The sequence below is a fragment of the Arachis stenosperma genome, chromosome 8 (genome assembly GCF_014773155.1).
Source record: "Arachis stenosperma cultivar V10309 chromosome 8, arast.V10309.gnm1.PFL2, whole genome shotgun sequence".
Classification (NCBI taxonomy): domain Eukaryota; kingdom Viridiplantae; phylum Streptophyta; class Magnoliopsida; order Fabales; family Fabaceae; genus Arachis; species Arachis stenosperma.
Window position 1 is genome coordinate 43,211,113 of NC_080384.1, and position 23,578 is coordinate 43,234,690.

At 38.7% G+C, this 23,578-nt stretch overlaps 3 protein-coding genes across 3 annotated transcripts; 1 reads left to right on the forward strand and 2 right to left on the reverse strand.

The window, feature by feature from the left end:
• The first annotated feature begins 253 nt into the window (after window positions 1-253).
• On the forward strand, window positions 254-18,723 carry LOC130944513 (protein MAIN-LIKE 2-like). The gene is made up of 4 exons (XM_057872861.1): window positions 254-663; window positions 14,757-15,499; window positions 15,585-15,672; window positions 15,757-18,723. Exons 2-4 carry the CDS (start codon window positions 15,051-15,053, stop codon window positions 16,975-16,977), a joined length of 1,758 nt encoding a protein of 585 aa, XP_057728844.1. The 5' UTR covers window positions 254-663; window positions 14,757-15,050; the 3' UTR covers window positions 16,978-18,723.
• Window positions 17,429-19,873, reverse strand: LOC130946024 (uncharacterized). Its single transcript, XM_057874706.1, has one exon. It carries the CDS (start codon window positions 19,871-19,873, stop codon window positions 17,429-17,431), a length of 2,445 nt encoding a protein of 814 aa, XP_057730689.1.
• A 2,014-nt stretch (window positions 19,874-21,887) lies between these two features.
• Window positions 21,888-23,002, reverse strand: LOC130946472 (MLP-like protein 28). Its single transcript, XM_057875231.1, has 2 exons — window positions 22,749-23,002; window positions 21,888-22,325 (listed from the first exon to the last, which is right to left on the reverse strand). Exons 1-2 carry the CDS (start codon window positions 22,936-22,938, stop codon window positions 22,051-22,053), a joined length of 465 nt encoding a protein of 154 aa, XP_057731214.1. The 5' UTR covers window positions 22,939-23,002; the 3' UTR covers window positions 21,888-22,050.
• Window positions 23,003-23,578: the final 576 nt, after the last annotated feature.

Sequence of the window (23,578 nt, forward strand, 5' to 3'; positions counted from 1 at the left end):
TATGGAGACATAATTTAAAATTATTTTATTTAATTTAATATTTATAAGAATATATATACTTATATATTTATTATATTTAATATTATATATTTATTTTAATAATAATTATCAAATACAAATAAAAAATAAATTTTTTTTAGATAGGTAATAATTTTTATAAATAATATAAACATAAATTTTAAAATTAGTCTAATAAAATAAAAACATACTTTACCCTCAAATTAAATTATCCCTAAATCCTAATTTTTACAATTCTAATTTTAACCATTCTATTCCTACCCACTTTTTGAACCCTGAGTCGCAGCCACACTCCGGAAACCACAATACCCACACGCTCCAACCGCAAGCTTCATGTGCGTCCCCTCACGGTGCTCGGGCGCTGCTGCCCTCATCCCTCCCTCATGCCACCATCGACCACCGCTCGTCACGGAAGAGCTCTCGCTCACCGTCACCACGCCACCAAGCTTCCGCACACGGTGTCGCAGTTGAACGCATCGATGGCAACGTTGAACAGCCCGCAAGCTTCAGGTTTGCTCCCTTACGGTGCTCGCGCGCTGCTGCCCTCACCCCGCGTCCCCTCCCTCATGCCACCGTCTGACGCCGGCCGTTGCGGAGGAACTTCCGGTCTCCGTCGCCACACCTCCAATCTTCAGCAAGCTTCAGGTTTGATTTCTTGGACTGCTATGGAAGATAAAAACCCCTGTTTGTTGCTGATTTCCTATTTTGTTACTATATTGGTTTAGATATTTTTTGAATTTGGGTATGGTCTGACCAGGCATTACGTTAGTCGGCACGGATGTTCGACTGGCTTTGGATGTTCGATTTTCATTTTAGACGGATGATTATATTACCTAATGACTTCGGATGTTCGATTTTCATTCCTTAATTCCAATACTCACTAGTTCGTAGGATGAAGAACGAAACCAATTCTTAAACAATAATCAATGCATTAATCAAGAGTAGACAAATATATAATTATTAATCCATCAAAGTAAACTATAACACCCTTAATTTTAGCACCCCATAATTGTAAAACCCGGTTAATTAACGGCTAATTAACCCATAAATGAGAATTTATTCTAGAAAGCCTAAAATGTGATTTTTATGGCTAAATGTGATAGAGGAGACTGAGACGAGAATTTTGGTACCAATTTTATAGAATTCGGACCAAGATTGGACCGAACGGGCCAAACCGGGCCAACCGGACCCAAAGTGGGCCCTTGGCCCAACATAACTTAACCAAAACCCTAGTTTTCAGCACTCTCTCTCATCATTTGTTACACACACAAGCTGAAACTAGAGAGAAAGGGAGGAAGAACACTCTCTCAAGTTCTCTCCCTTGGTTGATCTTCAAACCATCATAACTTTTGATCTAGAGCTCCGATTGCCGCCCCGTTTGCGGCCACGCGTTCACCGCGGAGAGCTCTACAAAACCCATATAATCAATCTTGAGGTGAGCCACGTGTTGCTGTTCGAAATCTCAGCCCATATTTTCGAGTTTCATGGGTAAAATGTTGAGATTTTGGGTTCTTTGATGTTATAGGACCAAACTCTCTTGAAGGAGAAGGTTAATCTTGTCTCCTTGGACCTTGGGTGTGGTAAGATTCTCAACCCTAGTGTATTTTGTTGTTTTATGATGCTTGGGTTTTGAGATGTTGTGTATGGGTATGATGGTTGTGGCTTAGGTTGTGTATGTGTGGATATTGGAGCTTGATTGGTGATTTTGAAAAGCTTGGAAAGGGTTTGGTGGTGAAAAATCTGTTCTTGGAGGTATTGAGGCCTTGAGAGCTTGTGGATATTTGGTTTGGAAGTGCTCCGGTGGAGCTTGGGAAAATCGGCTAAGGTATGGTTTCGGTTTCCCGTATCTAATATGTAATGTGGTAGGAAATACTTAGGCTAGAGGCCCTAAGATAGGCATTGAATGGTTGATGTTGTTAAATGATTGAGATATATGATGTGGTCATATATGTGATGATGATTATTGATGCCTTAATGGTATGATGTATGAGAAGTATGCATGTTGTGATATATGCTTGATGATTGGTTATGGTTGAATTGTGGGTTGAACCATGTTGATGGTGAATATGATATTGATTATGTATAATGATGGTTAATTGGAATTGGTGTTGTTGAAAATTGGCATGAGGAATAGTATATGATAGGTCAATATGTTTGAGTTTGAGCCACTTGGGTGAAGTGGGCTAAAATGATGAGATAGTGATTTTGTATATTGTGGTAATGTGTCAATGTGTGAGTTGAGGAGGCTTGATGTTGAATTTGATACATTTTGATTGATTTCAAAGAAAAGGGATGAAATTGGCATGTTTTGATTGATTTTGAAAAGAGTTGAAAATGGTTTGTTTTGAAAATGGCATATTGTGGTTTTGTATGGAAATATGGTTTTTGGGCATACTTTGACGGGACATAACTTGGACTACGGATCCCCGTTTTGTACCAAATCTGTTTAGAAATGAAATTGGATCCGGGATGTCCATACCGTTCGAAGAACGGGTGTAAAACGATTTAAAATGAGGAAGTTATGTCCGTTGGAAGATTGGGGTTTAAATCTGTGAAATTCTGCAGCTTTTAACTTAGAAAATTCTTAGCAGAATGACCCCTTGCGCGTGGGCGCACCTGGCGCGTACGCGCCGATCTTCCGAGAAGTGCCATCCACGCGTACGCGTGATGTGCGCGGGCGCGCCGATTGTGCTGCACCCAAGGCCCAGCCATTTTCCAGAGAGTTATGCCAGAACTGTGCCAGTGTTGTGCCTGGGGCACGAGAACACCCGCGCGTACGCGTGGTTGACGCGTGCGCGTCGATTGGCAAATTTGTAATCCACGCGTTAGCGTGCATGACGCTTGCGCGTCGATGAGTTTTGAGGCCATCCACGCGTGCGCGTGGAGTGCGCGTACGCGTGGCCCTGTTTTCATCCCAAAGTTGATTTTTGAGTTTTAAAAGCCAAATCTCATACTGCTAAGCCTCTGATCTCACCATTTATGTCTTAAATCATTATGACATGCCTAGCTATTAGAAAGGGGCTAGTGAATGAGGTAACTTGCGAGTGAAGCAAGGGAAAAATGAATGATCAATGAGGATCAAGATGATTATGCGAGATGCGGAGGATGGTGGTGGAAGTGCTTGTTATGCCATGGGCCGAAAGGCTGTAATTGTTAATGAAATGGCTGGTTATGGATTTAACCGTGAGCCGGAATAGCTGTGTATGCTATGAATATTGGCTGGTTATGGATTTAACCATGAGCCGAATGGCTGATATGGATGTTGATCCATGGATGAGAATTCATGCATGTTTATGCTAAATTATTGATAATTGTGATTTGCACTTTCACTATCTGAGATACGAGTTTCCCTGGGTAGTAGCAGTGGCTAGCCACCACGTGCTCCAGGTTGAGACTTGATACTCTGTTTACCCTATGTCGTCAGGGTGGCCGGGCACTGTGAAATTCCCGGACGAGCTCACTCCCAAATATTCACCTGTGATGGTGATGGATAAATATTCACCTGTGATGGTGATGGATAAATATTCACCAGTGATGGTGATGGATATGGATCATGATTATGATCAAGCTCATAATGAGCATACTCGAGTTAGGGAGACACGACAGAGGGACAGTCCAATGGTTAGCTACCAGGACTTGTCGGGTTGGCTCTATAACCGACAGATGATATCATCGGCCACTAGGGACAGGCATTCATCATATGCATACTATGTGAATTGTTTGAGATTGCCTATTTGACTGCATATTACTTGCTAATTGTCTAAATGTCTTAACTGCTCCTATTTGTATATTCTTTGTCTGATATAACTGTGTTTTCTATAATATACTCCTGCTGGTGGTTGGGAGGTTTGAAGGAATTGGAAAGGGAAGTATTAGTTAGACTGAAGAATCTTTAGTCAGATGCCCTTATATGGTTTAGCTTGTTTATAAGCTTTGATATTATCTGGAGGAAGTTCTAGGATTGCCTTTGGCTTTCCTCTATTATTATGTATTATATATGTGGAAGCTGTTACCATGCTGGGGACCTCTGGTTCTCACCCATGCGGATTTTGTGGTTTTCAGATGCAGGACGTACGGTTTCCCGCTGAGGCATGCTGGAGACTTCTAGATCTGCTAAGATCCTTTGTTCTCGGGGCTATGTTTTGGTTTATATGTTTTGTTTAGATACTTTTATCTCCATTAAATAATACAAACTGTGATGACTCCTCTTATGGGAGATTTTGGAGAATAGGTTTTATGTATTTGTGTCCCTTTGGGTTTCCTTTGGGGTTTTCCTTATTTTATCATATGTATATATTGCTATGCTCGGACCGGTTATCTTCGCAGCCGGATCTTGAGTCTTGATATTCCTGTTTTTTGACACTCCTTTGTATATATATAATCTCGCGTTGGTTATCCTTGTTCGTTACGTTATCGATCGGAGTGTTGTGCTTTCGAGTTGCGATTTTTGTTTACCCTTTTTTTTCTACAAAGGCTCCTAGTTATAATTAATCATTCATACTACTATACGTACTAAATTTTTATTTTTTAGAGGTCGTAATACCTTGCCATCTCTGAATTATGACTTAAGCATAAGACTCTGTATGGTAGGGTGTTACAATAATCGTACTAAAAACTCATGTGTTACCTACTTCTTTTCTTTTAATTCCATACTATTTTATTTAATATTAAACCTTTGCGAATATAAACCGAATCCCTAAGGTACCAATAGCGTAGAATCTCTAACAACCTATATTGAAATACTGATTTTCAAAGGTTCCGAAAATAAAAACGCTTACTAAGAAGGCAGGGCTCCAGGGGTGGTTTCCCGCGGTCATAGCCACGGCGGCGCAGTCCAGAATGGCGACGGTGCATGGCGGAACAACGTTCTTCACCTCCATTGCGTCCTTCTTCTCCTCGAGCTATATTTCTTTCTTTATCGCTCAAGGATGACAGCGAGCGTGGCTGAAACGACGTTGATCTCCACTGCGACAGCTGCGGCTTGCAGCAGCAGGGACAAGTTTGGCGCCAGAAATCTGACGAAGCTGGCAACGACGAGCTCCCTCTTGCACTGTCTCTCTTCTCGGCTCAACTCTGATTCGCAGCGGCACTCTCTCTCCCTCTTCCCTTCGACGGGGACGACGAGAAGCACGTCAGCTGGGAGTGGTGGCGGCGGCGTTGGACACAGTTTCTCTCCCCTCAGATCTCTCTCTTTCCCATTTTTCCTTCTCTGCAGATCTTAATCTCTCTTCCCCTTTTCTTTCTTCCTTTGGTTTCTTTATGTTTTTCTGAAGCTGTGTTGCGTGTATGCAAGGAAGGGGTAAGGCGATGGGTGAGTTAGGTTAGGGTTTGTAGGTTCAATTTGGGAATTTTTGGGTAGTTTAGGTAATTTTAATAAAATTAGAGGTCATAGAATAATTAAAATCAATTTTAATTCAATAATAATATCTATAAAAGTACTATTTAATTGTCAATCTGTTAATTGACTTTTAACCAAGTAATTTTAATTTAAAACTAGAGATAATATAATTAATTTTCTTTGCTCATAAAAATTAAAGTATTAAATTCTGAAATCTCAATTATTTAAACTAAATCATACAAAATTATTATTATTTTACAATTATTAAACTTTAAAATTTAAATATAAAAAATAATTCGATAATTATAAAATCAAATAAAACCTTGAATTATTTTAAACTCAATTAATCAAAATTTGCTTTAATTATCTTTAATAAAATAATTTCTGAGATTTAAGTACTTAATGCATAAATAAATCGAAATTAACTCATAATAAGATTTTCTAAAAATTATGAGTCTTATATAAACAGAGCTCATAACCTTAACAATGTAGGTTTTGTTACCCATAGTATAAAAAATTGAAATTCTCATAGTGCAAAAAATTGAAATTCTAATCTAATGTATAAAATCTAAAACTAATGAATGAGAGAACGGAAGGGAGAATGTTTTTTTCATCAGAAACGGTGTTGCTTCTTTTATAATAGCGTAAAATTGGGCTCTGGGCCGTATTGCTAGAGTTTAGCACCACTTGGGTGGCATTTGGTGCCAGTTTTGATGAAATTTGTGACTGCTTGCTGCGAGTGGCGTTTAGCGCCAGTTTCTTGGTGTTTGGCGCCGAGACTCCCGCATGGAATGGTGAGTGGGACACAGTTTGGCGTTTAGGGCCACTTTTAAGGCGTTTAGCGCTGCGAATCCAGAGAGAAAGCGTAAATTATTATATATCATTGGAAAGATCTAGAAGTTAGATTTCTAATGCCACTAGAACTATATCATTTAGACCTCTATAACTTAAGTTATACTCGTTGGAGTGTGAAGAGGTCAGGATTGACAGCATCCACGAATTCTCTTTGCACTTGTCTTCAATTCTTGGTTCCTCCTTGTGAATTTGCTTCTCTTTTCCTAACATTTCCCTACAAAAATTATAAAACCAAGAAAATCAAAGTACTAATAAAATAGTCTTGAAAATCATATAATTACCAAGCAAAAGTCATAACTTTTCTACAAGAAATACGAATGAAAAGTGCTTAAGATGCTCATAGAGTGTGCATGGCTTCCTCCTTTTTTTGTGCATCTTCCTCCTTTGTTTTTGCATCTTCCTCTTCTTTCATGTGTGAGGGTGGAAAATTCTCTAATTTACTGGAGTATGAACTCCTTTGGTTGATTTCCTCTATTTCTTCCGTAGGTTCTTGCAATGTATCTCTTGGGAAGGAATTTGCTTATTTCTCTGTTAGGTACTTTGTAATCAACTCCACATGTTTCTCTATATTTTTGACATTCATTTTTATATCATGTATATAACTTTGAGCAGTATTCCTTAATTCTTTCATTGCAAGCTCAAGAGCGGATGGTTCTTGATATGAATCGGGAGATGATGGTTCTTGATATGAATAAAAAGATGATGGTCCTTGATATGAATAGAGAGATGGTAGTTCTTGATATGAATAGAGATTATGGTCCTTGGCAAAAATAAGGAGATGATTGCTGTTGATATGAAAAATTGGAGGATGATTCCTGATATGAATAAAGAGATGATGGCTTTTGATGGATGGGACACAAAATGTTGAAGTGTCCTTGTGATTGACTTTTCCAACTAAAATCCGGATAATTCTTCTATCCACAATAATATGATTTATTCCTTAAGTAGGAATAGTAACTCATGTAGCCTCTTTCCATTATATTTCTTAGCACAAAACACCAAACAGGATTAAACACACCATGTGGTAAAAAGGAAAGAAAAGAGAAGAGAATGGAAAGGAATATTTTTTTTGAAGAGAAAACAGAAAAAATAAAAATAAAAAAGTGTCTAATTTAGGTAATCAATCAACTGGTAGTTGTTAATCACAATTAATCCCCGGCAATGACGCTAAAATCTTGGTGCAGATTTTCAAACCATAACTTACCTGCAAGTGCATCGGGTCGTACCAAATAATAAACTCAGGTGAGTGAGTGTCAATCTTACGAGGATTAACGGATTAAGCAAGCAGTGGTCAATTGATTATTCTAGTCAGGCATTCAAAATTTAGGGTTTCAATAGTAAATAAAATGAAAACAGGAAAATAAATAAAAGCAAACTAAAATTGGTTAAGAAAATAATATGATAAAGATAATTAAGGTGTTAGAGATATTTAAATTTCTGGATTAACATTTAAAGTCAACTAGCCTTGATTATGCAAAAAAATAATTCATGGCAAATGCTAGGTGATTGAATTTCTATTCCTAGGCAATTCAATCTCCTCTAATCCAACCAACTGTCAATTTCTTGATCAATCAATTATATTAGAGAGTTAAGTTTAAATTCTAATTTATAAGCCACATAAACCCTAAAAACCCAAGAATGATGCAGTTATATGTCACGTACCACATTAAATCCATATAATTAAGAATTTGCGAGAAAGTGGTTTCAAGTTGTAATTCTAATGATATAGCTTTTCCAAGATTCAATAGAATTCAAGTTAGATTAGAGTTATTTTCCAATACTCACTAATCCGTAGGATAAAAAATGAAACCAATTCTTAAACAATAATCAATGCATTAATTAAGAATAGAAGAACATATAATTATTAATCCATCAAAGTAAACAGAACTCCTAACCTTAACAATGGAGGTTTAGTTGCTCATAGTACAGAAAATTAAAATCCTCATAGTGCGGAAAATTGAAATCCTAATCTATTATGTAAAACCTAAACTAATGCATGAGAGAACGGAAAGGAGAGTGTTTTTTTTTTTATCAAAAATGGTACTGCTTCTTTTATAACAGCGTGCAATTGGGATCTAGGCCATATTGCTAGCGTTTAGCGCCACTTGGGTGGCGTTTGGCACCAGTTTTGATGAAATTCATGGCTCCTTGCTGCGAGTGGCATTTAGCACCGGTTTCTTGGCGTTTAGCGCCAGGACTCCCACATGGAATGGTGAGTGTGACGCGGTTTCGTGTTTAGCGCTACTTTTACAGCGTTTAGCACCGTGAGTCCAGAGAGGAAGCATAAACTATTATATTTTGTTGGAAAACTCTAAAAGTTGCCTTTGTAATTACATTGAAATCGTATCATTTGGATCTTTGTAGTTTAAGTTATGCTCGTTGGAGTGTGAAGAGGTCAGGTTTGACAGCATCCACAAATTGTCGAATTCTCTTTGCACACATCTTCAATTCATGGTTCTTCCTTGTGCTTTTACTTTTCTTTTCCTAATATTTCCCTACAAGAATCATAAAACTAAGAAAATCAAAGTACTTATAGAATAGTCTTAAAAATCATATAATTACCAAGCAAAAGTAATAACTTTTCTATAAAAAATACCAATAAAAAATGCTTAAGATGCTCATGCATTAGTATACAAATATCATTCTTGATAGTTTGAGTGAAGAATATCACTGCCAAAGACATTCCTTACATTATACTTGATTTATAAGCTCTTCTAAGGATTCAAGAAGAGATTATTGTTCACTTCAAGAAACCTGACAGTCCATGATCCAGGTTCATTTCTTCAATGCAACATCTAATTAGCCTCGAAATCAAGACTTATAATTGCTTGGTAATCCTGGAAGAGGAAATAATGTTGTATGCTGGCTTCAGCAGAGGTGCACCTTTTGGTAGAAGAGGAAGTGGTGGAAGGAACATGCATGGTGAAAAATCATCCTACTCAGGAAATCAACCACAATGTCATATTTGTGGTAAATTAGGCCATGTTGCCTGCCTCTTACTGTTATTTTAGTTTGCAGACTACTATTGCGATTCTTCTCTAAGACAAGGCTGACAGAGGCTTATACCGTTTTAAATGAATTTACATTCCAAAGCATGAATCTTTGTCTATTCTCCTATAATTTTAGTTGCCACTTGTGTTTCTTTAGATGTGTATCATAAATGATTTGGTAATCCTTCCTTGCCAATTGTAAAATCAATCATTGGAAAGTGTAATTTTCTAGTTAATAAAGAGAACAATACAAGTTCTGTTTGCCAATTTTGTTGCATGGCCAAATCCCATCGTTTACCATATTCTGCATCATCTAATGACTATGATTATCCTCTTGCTTTGGTAGTTTTTGATGTTTGGGGTCTTACATCTGTTACCCCTCAAAATGGATATACATACTATGTGCCGTTTATAGGTGTTTTTTCTAGGCATACTAGTATTTATTTACTCACTCAGATCTCAAATGTTTCATGTGTTTAAGTAGTACAATAACCTCTTTCTCTTTGTCCTTTTGGGACAAAGTCTTCTCTACAACTATTTTTCTTATTAATAGAACGTCATATTTCAGATTATGCCTTTTGGAAAATTTTTGGATGTTTATGTTTTTTTTTTTTTCATTTGTAACCTTATAATGCTTATAAGTTGGAATTTCATTCCAATCCTTGTATCTTTCTTGGTTATGCAATTAATCAAAAGGGTTACAAGTACATAGCAAAAGTATTCAATCAAGCACATGTCATTGATTTTGACCAGTTTTTTTTCGCATGTCATCATTTGGGTAATGCTTACTGTTGCTCTTTCAAAAGGGTGAAAAATAAAACAATATAATTTTCATAATGCTTTTTAAAATAGCACCTTACAAGAGACTATTCGACTAAAACCCCAAAGTGGTCCCTGAGATTTGGCGAGTTACCCATAATTGTCCTTGACTTTCAAAATTCTCTAACAGCATCCCTCACATTCAGCTCCGGGACCCATAGTTGTCCTTCGACTCTTTCCGGCGCACAATCAGCAAACGGAGGGATGATCTGGCACCTCCAATGCCACGTTGGAGCCAGCAACGGCTAGCTGATGTGGCAAATCTGAATTTTGTACCCAATCTGGTCCCTGGTCCCATTAAAACCCTAAAAGCTAAGATCATCCTCTTCATCGCCTGAGCTTCAGACTGCTGCTGCTGATTCCTTCTCAGATCATCCTCTTCATCGCCTCCAGCTCCAGGTAATAACAATTCTTAGCTTTTAGCGTTGTATGAAAATATTTGCCTTGATTGAAGAAAAGAGACATACATTTAAATCAGAAGCACATCCCAGATGTCTGCCATGTACACTTTCTTGACCCAAAGATGCGATTGGAGTAACCGGTAATGAGTAGGCAACCTTTGACAATGGAGAGAATGAACCTTTACCATTAAGAGAGAGGGTCCTTGAAGTAGGTGGATGTGGAAGGACCATCCATCTTTGCGAAAGAAGATAATGCGGCATCTAATGACTATGGGGGTATTTGCAGAGAGGGGAGCGCAGGCCGTCTGGAGTGAGGAATCAAGGAAGCCTTGTTACCTTTTTCATTTGCATTTGCAGCACATGTCTACAGTAAGTAACATAATGCAATGTGGTGCACGAAATTGCAATCACACTTTTGCAACTCCGCACAACTAACCAGCAAGTGCACTGGGTCGTCCAAGTAATACCTTGCGTGAGCAAGGGTCGATCCCACGGAGATTGTCGGCTTGAAGCAAGCTATGGTTATCTTGTAAATCTTAGTCAGGAGATCAGAAATTATCAGGATTGATTGTGAAAAGCAAAAGAACATGAAATAGTTACTTGTTTTGCAGTAATGGAGAATAGGTTGAGGTTTGGAGATGCTCCATCTTCTGAATCTCTGCTTTCCTACTGTCTTCTTCATCAAACACGCAAGTCCCCTTCCATGGCAAGCTCGTGTAGGGTTTCACCGTTGTCAATGGCTACCTCCCATCCTCGCAGTGAAAGCTAATGCACGCACTCTGTCACAGTACTGCCAATCACCGGTTTGGTTCCCTCCCCTACCGGAATAGAATCCCTCTTTTGCGTCTGTCACTAACGCCCAGTAGGTTACAGGTTTGAAGCACGTCACAGTCATTCAATCATTGAATCCTACTCAGAATACCACAGACAAGGTTTAGACCTTCCGGATTCTCTTGAATGCTGCCATCCAGTCCTGCCTATACCACGAAGATTCCGATTAAAGAACCCAAGAGATAACTACTCAATCTAAGATAGAACAGAGGTGGTTGTCAGGCACGTGTTCATGGTTGAGAATGATGATGATTGTCACGGATCATCACATTCATCCGGATTAAGAACAAGTGTTATCTTAGAATGGAAGCAAGCATGATTGAATAAGAAACAGTAGTAATTGCATTAATCCATCAAGACACAGCAGAGCTCCTCACCCCCAACCATGGGGTTTAGAGGCTCATACTGTGGAAAGAAACGTGTACAAAATGTTATGAGGTCATTAGGTACGGATACAATGTCAAAAGATCCTATAAGTAGTAAACTAGTGTCCTAAGGTTTTACAGAGATGAGTAAATGACAGAAAAATCCACTTACGGGCCCACTTGGTGTGTGCTTGGGCTGAGCAATGAAGGAATTTCATGTAGAGACCTTTTCTGGAGTTAAACGCCAGCTTTCATGCCAGTTTGGGCGTTTAACTCCAAATTTTATGCCAGTTCCGGCGTTTAACGCTGGAATTTCTGTAGGTGACTTTGAGCGCCAGTTTGGGCCATCAAATCTTGGGCAAAGTATGGACTATTATATATTGCTGGAAAGCCCAGGATGTCTACTTTCCAATGCCGTTGAGAGCGCGCCAATTGGGCTTCTGTAGCTCCAGAAAATCCACTTTGAGTGTAGGGAGGTCAGAATCCAACAGCATCTGCAGTCCTTTTCAGTCTCTGGATCAGATTTTTGCTCAGGACCCTCAATTTCAGTCAGAAAATACCTGAAATCACAGAAAAACACACAAACTCATAGTAAAGTCCAGAAAAGTGAATTTTAATTAAAAACTAATAAAAATATACTAAAAACTAACTAAAAGATACTAAAAACATACTAAAAACAATGCCAAAAAGCATACAAATTATCCGCTCATCACAATGCTACATCAAACAATTGCAAACTGACAAAAGCAGTGGCAGCTTATAGTTTTGAGTATTGAGTGATTACAGTTTTAGAGGAAACTGAAATTTAGCCAAGTTACATTCGTATTATGGTAGTAGCAGCTAGCAATCAGAAAACAGAGAAATGGCATATCGAAATGGAAGGCATATGATCTGTATGTGTTATTACCTGGAGCTGGAGGCGATGAAGAGGATGATCTGAGAAGGAATTAGCAGCAGCAGTTTGAAGCTCAGGCGATGAAGAGGATGATCTTAGCTTTTAGGGTTTTAATGGGACTAGGGACCAGATTGGGTACAAAATTCATATTTGCCACATCAGCTAGCTGTTGCTGGCTCCAGCGTGGCATTGGAGATGCCAGATCATCCCTCCGTTTGCTGACTGAGCGCCGGAAAGGGTCGAAAGGCAACTATGGGTCCCGGAGCTGAATGTGAGGGATTCTGTTAGAGAATTTTGAAAGTCAAGGACAATTATGGGTAACTCGCCCAATCTCAGGGACCACTTTGGGGTTTTAGTCGAGACTATTCACAACCATCAAGATTCAACATTTTATATATTCATGAATTTTACTTTTATTCTAAAAGGGCTAGGTGACTTAAACTACTTTCTTAGAATTAAAATTGTTCATCACTCTCTTTCTCTTATTTCTTTAAATCAATCTAAATGTATTGGTGAGTTGTTAGTCAAGGCAAGATTGCAAACTTCTAAAAGAGTGATTACTTCAATGATTAGTTATATCAAATTAACATCTGAAGTTAGTATTGCTTTTAAGGACCCAACTTCCATCATTGGAGGGTAGTAATATGCAAACATTACTAGACCAGATATTGCATACTCAGTTAATAAAATGAGTCAATATATTTTGATTTGGGTGATTTGCATAATTTTTTCATGCCTATGGTTTATATGAATGATTTGCCCTTATATATTGTATGATAGAGATAACACTACTGCTATAAAAGAAAATAAAGAAAGTTAGTTAACAGAGTTAGTTATGTAGAGATGTGAGTTAGCTTGTATAGCAGGTTAGTTATAATTCTGTTTTGGTTTTACTGTTATATTGGCAGAGGATGACTCAAGTGTATTATATTGTAAGGAGTGATCATAATCAATTCAGTACACAAATTCAATTTTCACATTCATCATTTTCTCTCAATTTCTCATTCTTGCTCAAACTTCATCATTGTATATTCACTGGTTGGTTAATTTTGAAATGGTTTTGGGATGTGATTGGTTTTTTCTGTTTTTCATTTGAACACCGTAATTGTTTATGAATAATTACACATTTTTTGAATTGAAGTAAACCAAAATATTTGGTATAAAGAAAAAAAAGTAAAAAACAGTCAAAATTTATTTTATTGAATATTCATTAATTCTAGGGCAATTTACTTAAATAAATAGAAATGGAGATTTCTTTACCCAAATGTGCAAAACTGTATCTTGATACGTGTATGTGCAAAACTCGATTTATATGTAATCTGTGGCAACCCACCACGGTTTCTAAACATGCATAAACCGTGGAGAGTCACCACGGATTATGAGCAAATTTTGGTGAGTGTAAACCGTGGTAGGTCACCACGGTTTACGTAGGAAAAATGGGAAGCATAAACCGTGGAGAGTCACCACGGTTTATGAACAAACTTTGCTGAACGTAAAATCCGGTAACCCACCGCGGTTTATGTGTTTGTATATATATAAATAATCCGCTGAAGGCAGGGACAGATTCATTTGAGAGACCAGGAAAAAAAAGAAGGTTGTTTGTTGAGAGTAGTTGGGAAAAGTTTGGAGGTGTGAAGGAGGAGTGGGTGGTGGAACCAATGGAGGATGAGGATCGCTTGTACCGACTTAATGGCATCGCTCACGTGGCAGGATATCTCGAGGAAGAGGTTAGTTACTATTGTTGTTATTATTATTGTTATTAAAATTAATTCTAATATAGCAATTGATATTATTAGCAATATTGTTAGTAAAAATATTTTATTATGTTTATTTGTATTGTGATTCTGGTTAATATTATTTACATAAATATTGATATTATTATGGTTATTGTCAATAAGAATGTGAGGCGTTTATTAATGTTGTCTACGTAAATGTTAATATTATTATCGGTATTGTTAATAATGCATATTTTGTTATGTTTATTTATCTTGTTAGTGTGGTTAATAGTATTTCTGTATAATTTTTTGTTATAAATATTAATATTTTAGTCAAAGATATTTTTATCTGTATTCATATTGTTAATTTGTTGTAATGAGTGCATAGTATTCTTAGCTTCACTATTTACTAGACATTAAGAGAAGCAATGAATTTAATGTGACGAGTCTAATAAATTATACGAAAATTATGTTTGGTGTTGTTTGTAATGGTGGTATGTTAAGGGATTTTGTTACCCACGTTTTGCAGTCTAGTAGGGTTATTACCGCCGTTAGGCGGCAGCAGAATATGCCCTTACATGACCGGATTATACCGTATCTGGAGACTGCGGGCTTGTATCATCTTGCTAGGCTAAACAGTCAGTGGTTATGGGTTGATGAGTCTCTCCTTAGCGCATTTATTGAGCGGTGGCGTCCGGAGACCCACACGTTCCATATGCCGTTTGGTGAGTGCACCATTACTTTACAGGATGTTGCGTATTAGCTGGGTTTGCCGATTGATGGTGCACCCGTTAGTGGGTGCTTGACTGAGTTTGAGAATCTGATGGAACACGGTAGACCAGCATGGGTGTGGTTTCGGGAGTTGTTCGGGGAGTTACCTCCACAGAGTAAAGTCAAGCAGATGACAGTGTGCTACACATGGTTTCACGAGAGGTTCCGGGTTCTCCCTGTAGATGCTACTGATGAGACCGTGCGTGTATACGCACGTGCTTATATCCTGATGTTGTTGTCGTCTCAGCTGTTTGCGGACAAGAATGCAAACAGGGTACACCTTCGCTGGTTGCCTTATTTGGCATCATTGGACGACTTGGGCAGATATAGCTGGGGCTCCGCTGCACTAGCCTGGTTGTATAGGTGTCTTTGTCGTGGTACAAACAGGAACGTCGTTAACTTGGCTGGGCCGCTACAGCTACTACAGTCTTGGATTTTCTGGAGGTTTCCCAGTCTGAGGCCCGCTGGTTTTGACCGGTTCCGGTTTCCTCTTGCTTCCAGGTATGGTTTTAAAATTTCCGTTCATAAATTGTAAAAACTGCATGTGTTATGGTTTGTTTTGACATCATTTCAATTTAAATTGTAGGTGGGCCGAGTTTGTGCCGAGGAACGATGCAGGGGCACAGAGATTAGTTTCCGCACGCCTTGCACTGGATCGACTGCGTATCCACGATGTGAGTGATTTATTTGTTTCTGATAGTTGTACTAGTTTTTCTTACATGTCACTGCCTCATCAAACTCTTACTGTTTCTATGCAGTTTGTGTGGGAGTCTTATTCTTCTGCTGATGTTGTTGCTGTTATTCATCCGGAGATACTAGCTGACGAGCACCGATGGCTATGGACGGCCGTGACTAGCCTGATATATTTTGCTGCGATCGAGTGGCACCAGGTGGATAGGGTTCTACCCCAGTTCGGCGGTGTTCAGCATCTCCCAGATGTAGCTCTGAACATAGATTGGTTACATGCGAAGGATGGTAGGGGTGGGGACCGGTGGTTTCCTACATATTATCAGGAGTGGCACCAGCTTTGGGAGAACAGGCATCAGTCAGCCATATGGGTCGATCGAGTCCTCGACCCTGGTCCATCAGCAGATTACCTAGATTGGTGGTGCCGTGTGGCGCACAGGTTCCTATCCCCAGATGTAGCATTTCAGGATCCGAGGCCGGTTGTGTTGACTGAGGAGGCGCGTCACAGAGGGTCGTCCCAGGCACCTCCTAGAGTGCACGTTTATGACAGACCAGATAATAGACGAGTCGATCGGCGTCGCCGTATAGGGACCCGGACCACCGATCGCGAGTGGAGGGAGTTTGCTGACCGTTTGGAGCAGGACATTCCTGGAGCTGAGGCTGCGGATGCAGTGGACTACCGTGTTCCTCGACGTAGAGGCAGACGGCCACCTGCGCGGCCTGACCGTCGAGGTGCGCCTGATGGAGGACCTTCCGAGCAGGGGGACGGCACTAGTCACGTGCCCGCTGAGGATGTAGTTGGATCAGCATCAGGTATGGGTCAGTCGATGTTCGACGTGGGTTCTAGTTCTCAGTTGTTCGGGAACGTGAGCCCATATGGTTTTGCTGAGTTTACTACCGCGGCTGTGGGGATGGAGATTGCTGATCCTGTTACTGAGTCCGAGTTCTACAGAAACATAGCTGACATGCTTAGGGATGATGATGATACCCATTATAGGCCACAGATGCCTGAGGAGCATGCCCAGTTTAGTGCCCAGCAGCCACGGAGTGACGATGTTCAGCCTCAGTTAGCAGTTGACCTCAACGAGCCGGCAGTATCGCCGTCTGACCCATGGTTTGCGTCAGGAGGGACACCTGCCTCTGCTTTCAGCGCGGTTCCCGCACACCCCACAGCACCAGCGGCAGATCACAGACCTAGGCGGGTGAGGCGTCCTCCTTTGTGTGGTACCGGAGGTCACTTGCTTAGCCAGTTCGACGATGATGACAGTGACACCATTGAGGATTCTGATTAGTTATGTTATATGTTCCTGTCCGGTAGGGACTTTGTTAGTTTATGTATTGATCAGGCTAGTTAGTTTATGTATTGAGCATGGTAGTTAGTTTATGTATTGGGCATGCTAGTTAGTATTTATGGCTTTCAGACTTATGTTAAATATTATTTATCTTTTGGCCGAGTAGTTTAACCGGCTTCAGATTATTTGATGTGTTCCTGTATGGTTTATATTATAATGCACAGTATGAAAGAAGTCTAAAATGGATTAATGAAACAGGTAAAATAACAGGAGTTTATTCATCTGAAATTTTTGTTTTGATGAAACATGCTCACAGTCACATACTTAACCAACGATACATTACTAACATTATCTAGACCATGAAACAACTGATACAGCATACAAGGGGGGTTACTCGACATGAGATCTACGCATCCCCTCCACCACTTTGTCTTCGTTGGTGACAGTTCCTTCACGTATGCCCAGGCTGATGGTATTGCCCACAACGCTTCGGCTGACTCTCTTGAGACTGATCCATACTTCCACGGATCCTAGTTGCCTTCAGACGACCTTCCTTTGCACGCCGCATATTAGGGTCAGGAATGATGGTTGGCCCAGCATATGGAGGCCATAGTCCTTTAGGGATAGGTGGGAGAAACCCATGCTTGTAAACGTTGAACACCTCACTCATGCGATACACTTCGTGAACGTATGACGCCCAGTTAAGCCGGGAGTAGGCGCAACACGCAATGGCGTGGCAACAAGGATAATGCAGCGCCTGGAAGTGGCCACAGTCGCATCGGTGATCTTTAAGGGAAACTCTATAGCTACCAAGCGAGAACGTCCCCGTTGGTGTTGTCTCAGCGACGGTGTACTCGGACTGATGCCTGTCGTATAATGTCACAGTGAAGCACCTAGAATCTCTTAGGTTCCGATCAATAGCCTTGACCAAAGCCTGACAGAATTCATGGCCAGATTCGAGTTGTGCCTCTGCTGTCTGTCCCCGTACCACAAATAGCTGAGCAAGCCTCCCGTATGTTGACTTAACCAACGATGTAACCGGCAGGTTGCGAGTTCCCTTTAGCACGGAGTTGACACATTCACTGATGTTTGTGGTCATGTGCCCGAACCGTCGACCAGCATCGTCATGTTGGGTCCATTTGTCATACTCCATATGGTTGGCCCAGTCACACATTGCTGGATTCTCAGTACGCATGATGTCGAACCAGTAGTAAAACTCTGCCTCAGTCTTGGCGTAGGCAGCATTGACCAGCAACCGCCTTGAGTCCTTACCTTTGAACGTTAGGGCGAAATTCGCAGCCACGTGCCTTATACAGTAGGCCCGGAAAGCACGAGGAGGCAGCCATCCAGTCTCAGGTGTCTCAAGCGCTGCCTTGATCCCATTATGCCTGTCTGAGATAACAAGGATACCCTCCTGATGAGTCACATGCTCTCGGAGATTGGACAAGAAGAATGACCACGACTCTGTATTTTCGCCCTCCACAAGGGCAAATGCTATCGGCAGGATGTTGGAGTTCCCGTCCTGAGCTATCGCCAACAGCAGCGTCCCTCCATACTTCCCATACAAGTGGGTACCATCAATACTGACGAGGGGCTTACAATGCCGGAATGCCTCGATACACGCTGGAAATGTCCAGAAAAGCCGGTGAAAGTACACCGCGGACTCATCAACCCCACCACCAATCTGAACAGGAGACGTCTTCAGCACCGTGATTGTTCCCGGCATTGTCGCCTGTATCCCTAGCATCCAACGTGGCAACTCCGCGTAAGACTCTTCCCAATCTCCATATATTTGTGCCACTGCCTTCTGCTTAGCCATCCAAACCTTCCTATAACTAGGCCTGAAACCGTAATCAGCTTCTGTCGCTTGTTGAAGTACCTTTACTGTAACCGCAGCATCCGCCCTAACCATAGGAAGAATCCTCGCACATATAACGTGATAATCCAGCTGACGGTGATCACTTGAAATAGAAGTTGCGAGGCACGTGTGTGGCCCATTGTACCTCCTAACCTCCCAAGTCCCCTTTCGTGCACGAAGCGCTACACGAATCAACCAAGTACAACCCTTGCCGAATTCCTTGCATTTTCCATGATACTTCAAATGATCCGATTCGATGACTCTGTACTCAACACCTCGCCGGATGCTATAATCCTTTACACTCAGCACAGCTTCATCTTTACTCTGGAATGATAGCCCAATCTCAAATTCTGAAGAAGATCTCCCCACTCTGTTACCACCGTCATCTTGTTGACGCACGGCTTCCAAGTTTAGTGTGGAGAAGTGTGGAGGGTACTGATGAGAACCAGAACTTGAAGGCCGATGCTGCGCATGTGGATCGCCACCTGTGTCATCGTCGCTGTCACCATCTATATGAACAGGCTCCTGGTCAGACTCATCGTCACGCATTGCATTCTCTACTTGATCAGGACCACCAAAGTCTTCGATATAAGGTACGAGCCCACCACCGGTGCCCACAACGTTGGGAGGCTCAATGACTGCTGCATTCTCCAAAGGTACAGAACCAACAACCTCCGTTCGGTCTAAATCAGCCGCAAAAGAAGGTGATTGAACCGGCGGAAGATACGGTCTGACCGCAGACATCGAACTAGATGCACCACCCACGGAAGCTGGGCAAGGTACTGGAGCGGATGCCCCAGAACTATCGACACCAACCTCCAACTTCGCGAACAACTCATGGATTCTGATCTTCGGAAAACTCCTTACACAGTAGAACAGAACCCTAATATCTTCATCAGCCTTAACCGCAAAGGTTTCATACTGAACACCGGTCGAGACAACCGCCATGGGAATCTTGTAGAATAGTTTCTTCACCCACTTGCAACCCAACACGCCAAGCTTCTCCAAGATGCTGTTCTTCAAATCTGACAAACTCATCGACGAACTGATAAAAATACTTAGTGGTTCTCTGTCGGTGAACTTCACACCTTGGCTTTTGCTTTTTTTTATTTTCCTAGAGCAATGCACCAGGGCAAGAAAACTCTCTTCCTCACTAGCCATTGTGACAATGATCTCTTATGAAGCTTGAATCACCCACATATATATAGACTTCCCGTCATAGTAAACCGTGGAAACCTACCAGGTTTTCTGCCCATTATTCTACATAAACCGTGGTAACCCACAGGGGTTTTACTTTCAGCAAAGTTTGCTCATAAACCATGGTGACTCTCCACGGTTTATGCTTCCCATTTTTCCTACGTAAACCGTGGTGACCTACCACGGTTTACACTCACCAAAATTTGCTCATAATCCGTGGTGACTCTCCACGGTTTATGCATGTTTAGAAACCGTGGTGGGTTGCCACGGATTACATATAAATCGAGTTTTGCACATACACGTATCAAGATACAGTTTTGCACATTTAGGTAAAGAAATCTCTCAAACTATTTATTTAAGTAAATTGCCCTTAATTCTAGCATTTATTAATTGTTATTAGAATTAATAAATACTAATTAAAGTAAGTTTAAATTTTATTTATTTTCTTGTCTTCTTAATAGTATTGTAATGTAAAATATATGTCACGCCTGCACTTCTTGTTTGAGAAATAATTTGATACTTTTTATAATTAATTGTTATACGTGCTGTTTAATTATTGTTTTTGAAAGTTAAGAGTAGTGATTTAGGAAGTACTTAAGGGCATGCTTTAATTTCCAAAATTAACGTATATTTATTAAATTAAAAAATTTAATAAATATCCAAATTTATATTTTTATTTATAGTTATATATTATGGTCTTTTTAAATTTAAAAATTATTTTAACAAATATAATTGTCGTTGTTTATACTAATGAAAAATCATTTTTAGTTTCATATAAACAAATACTAGTGCTACAGATTTTAAAAAAAGTATATTTTAAAAATCAACTTAATAAAATATTTCAATTTTGAAAAAGAAAAAAGTTTAGAGTATGATTAATTTGCTCATTTTCAGTAAAAAGAAAAAAGAAACTTGAAAGTATGTAAAAAATATGTTCGAAAAGTCACATGAAATTGAAAACAATGTTTTTGTGTTTTAATTTTAGATATTTAAGTTTAAATATTTTGAAAACATTTTGGGTTGAAAGTACAGTATTTGCATTATACCACAAAGAACTAACGTTTTTTCCCCCAGAATGCGATACTTTATTTAGTGGGTTTTAAACAAGGTGCGTGTAATTGATGAGAGTTCAATTCCATCCACTTTCATTTTGAGTTTTTTTTTTATAAATTTGTTATTATTTTGTATAGTTACCTCTTTATTTTTAAAATAAAATTTATGAAAGGAATAAATTCTTGCAATCTAAATAATTTAAAGTAAAATCTTTTAATTCAGAAAAAATTAAATAGGAAAAATACAAGAAATAAACTAACTATATTACATTTGTTTGTTTATTCTTTTGGTGATTAGTAGTAATTTTGTTCTAGTTTAAATTATCTTTTTTCTATTGCAAAATTTTAATTTTTTTATTTTGTCTACATCCCAATATCACTGAATATAAATAACAAATTTTAATGACAATTTTTCTTAAATCATTTGCTTTGATTTGAATTCATGCAATCAAACTAATAACATAATACAATTATTTGTAGCAGATTAACTAAATTATGAAACTAAAATATATTCATAAATTTTATAATTTTATTAAAAATATAATTATGTTATTTCTAATTTTAAAATTGAATTTTTTTTTGAAAATGACTAAAACAAGCATATTTTTCACTATTTTTTCTATTTGAAAACAAAACATGTTTCAACAAACTAATCACGTTTCAATAAAAGTAAAAAATATTTTCACGAACTAATTAATCCCTTAATTATTATATCCTAATTGTTTACCGATTATTGAGCAAATACCATTAGCTAGGTAAAACTATTTATAATATAATTTAATTTAAAAGCTTGCGACAACAAATAAATATCCAATTATTTTTATTACACATAACACATAACGCAATCAACGAGAATCATCCACTATCGATGACATACACATATTTAGATCAAACATTATTGGAAACATCCTTATTCTTCACACGGATTATTTAGATCATAACAAGCAATTAACTTGATAATCACCCTTATGCTTTGAGAAGATAAGCATCAATTTCTTTAGTGCACTTGTCAAGATACTCCATGTAGCCATATGGAGCTTCAACATCATTGTTGATCTTCTCATATTCAACACTCCAGGTAACTGAAGCGCCGCTATTATTACTATTCTCACTCACTTGAAAACCTAGCTTAAAAACCTTATAGTTTTTACTGATATCTCCATCAAAGAGGTTGTATATCACCAAATATTTCTGCTCATCAATGATGTCAATCGTCTCATTACATGTAACCACCTTGCCATCTGTTATTATAATCAACATCAACCAACAGAAGAAATTAAAGAGGATGAAAGGAAAAGAAAAAAAAAATATATATATATATATATATATATATATATATATATAAATTAAATTGAAGATATACAAGAACGAAAAATAATTTAAAAATTAAGTTGTTTAAACACATTTTTTATATTTATAAAATGTTTTACATTCACTTTTTTAGTATCATTATTATTAAAAATTAATAAAAATTTGACTTCAATAAATAAACAACAAATACATTAAAAAATTAAATTATATATTTTTTATATATTTCTTTTAATTAAGTAGTATATTTTTTATAGAGGTAAAATTTAATTGTAACAATTACTTCCATTATTAAGTAGTTTCGAAAATTAAAGTTAAGTAAAGACTAAAATCAATTATAGAAGCTTAAGATTTACCAATGATATAAGTCCAGTGTTTAACTGAACCACCAACACTATGCCAGTCATTACCAACATGGAGTTTGGCCGCATGGATTCTGTCACAAACATTTTGAACATGGTGGAGTTGCCTTGCCATGAGGTTGAAGAACTTTGCAGCAGGTGAACGGATCACGGTTTCAACGCTAAGCTTACCAGTAAGTGCCATCTTTTAGAGAAACTAAAGAAACACTACTAGAGGATGATGATTTCGAATGATGGGGAGAAACATTCAGCCATGTAGGACCTTATATAGAAAACAAGCTACCTGCTATGTACAATATTGTCAACCACCTTCCTTATTTAACTAAGATATTAGATACTGAATCCATTTCTTCAAGGAAGAACCGAGGAATTACTTTATAAAATATATTTATCTACATTTTCCCGTACATTAAACCATTTAAAACATTTTAAGCATTTTAAACATTTTAATAAGGCAGGTAGACTCTGTTTGCTCAATTCGGTAGTGACTGCGAGTTCTACTTACCGCATGCAAGTATCTCGCTTCCTTAAAGGGGTAACTAATAAGATAGAATGCATCATGCGCAACTAATAAGAAGATGTTTAGTTAGGAGGATAGGAGTAATTGGCTTTGGCTTTGGCGTTAATATGTTTCGGAAAAGCACAAATTTTTGGCCTGCCTATGTCTTCGGGAGGATCTTCCTACTGCTGCATTTCGTTTTAGGAGGGGCATTTCGCGCACAGATAGTTGTCCACGATGTTTCTCAAGTCAGGAATCGGTTTTACATTGCAATCGGAATTGTCCAAAAGTCCAGCTAATTTGGCAAGTTTTAAGGATCTCCGGT

Coding starts and splice junctions, on each gene's coding strand:
- LOC130946472 (XM_057875231.1), bottom strand. CDS start 22,938: ATGGCACTTACTGGTAAGCTTAGCGTTGAAACCGTGATCCGTTCACCT. Junction 22,326..22,748: donor ACACTGGACTTATATCATTG/GTAAATCTTAAG, acceptor TTATAATAACAG/ATGGCAAGGTGGTTACATGT.
- LOC130946024 (XM_057874706.1), bottom strand. CDS start 19,873: ATGAGTTTGTCAGATTTGAAGAACAGCATCTTGGAGAAGCTTGGCGTG.
- LOC130944513 (XM_057872861.1), top strand. CDS start 15,051: ATGGAACACGGTAGACCAGCATGGGTGTGGTTTCGGGAGTTGTTCGGG. Junction 15,500..15,584: donor CGGTTTCCTCTTGCTTCCAG/GTATGGTTTTAA, acceptor TTTAAATTGTAG/GTGGGCCGAGTTTGTGCCGA. Junction 15,673..15,756: donor ATCGACTGCGTATCCACGAT/GTGAGTGATTTA, acceptor GTTTCTATGCAG/TTTGTGTGGGAGTCTTATTC.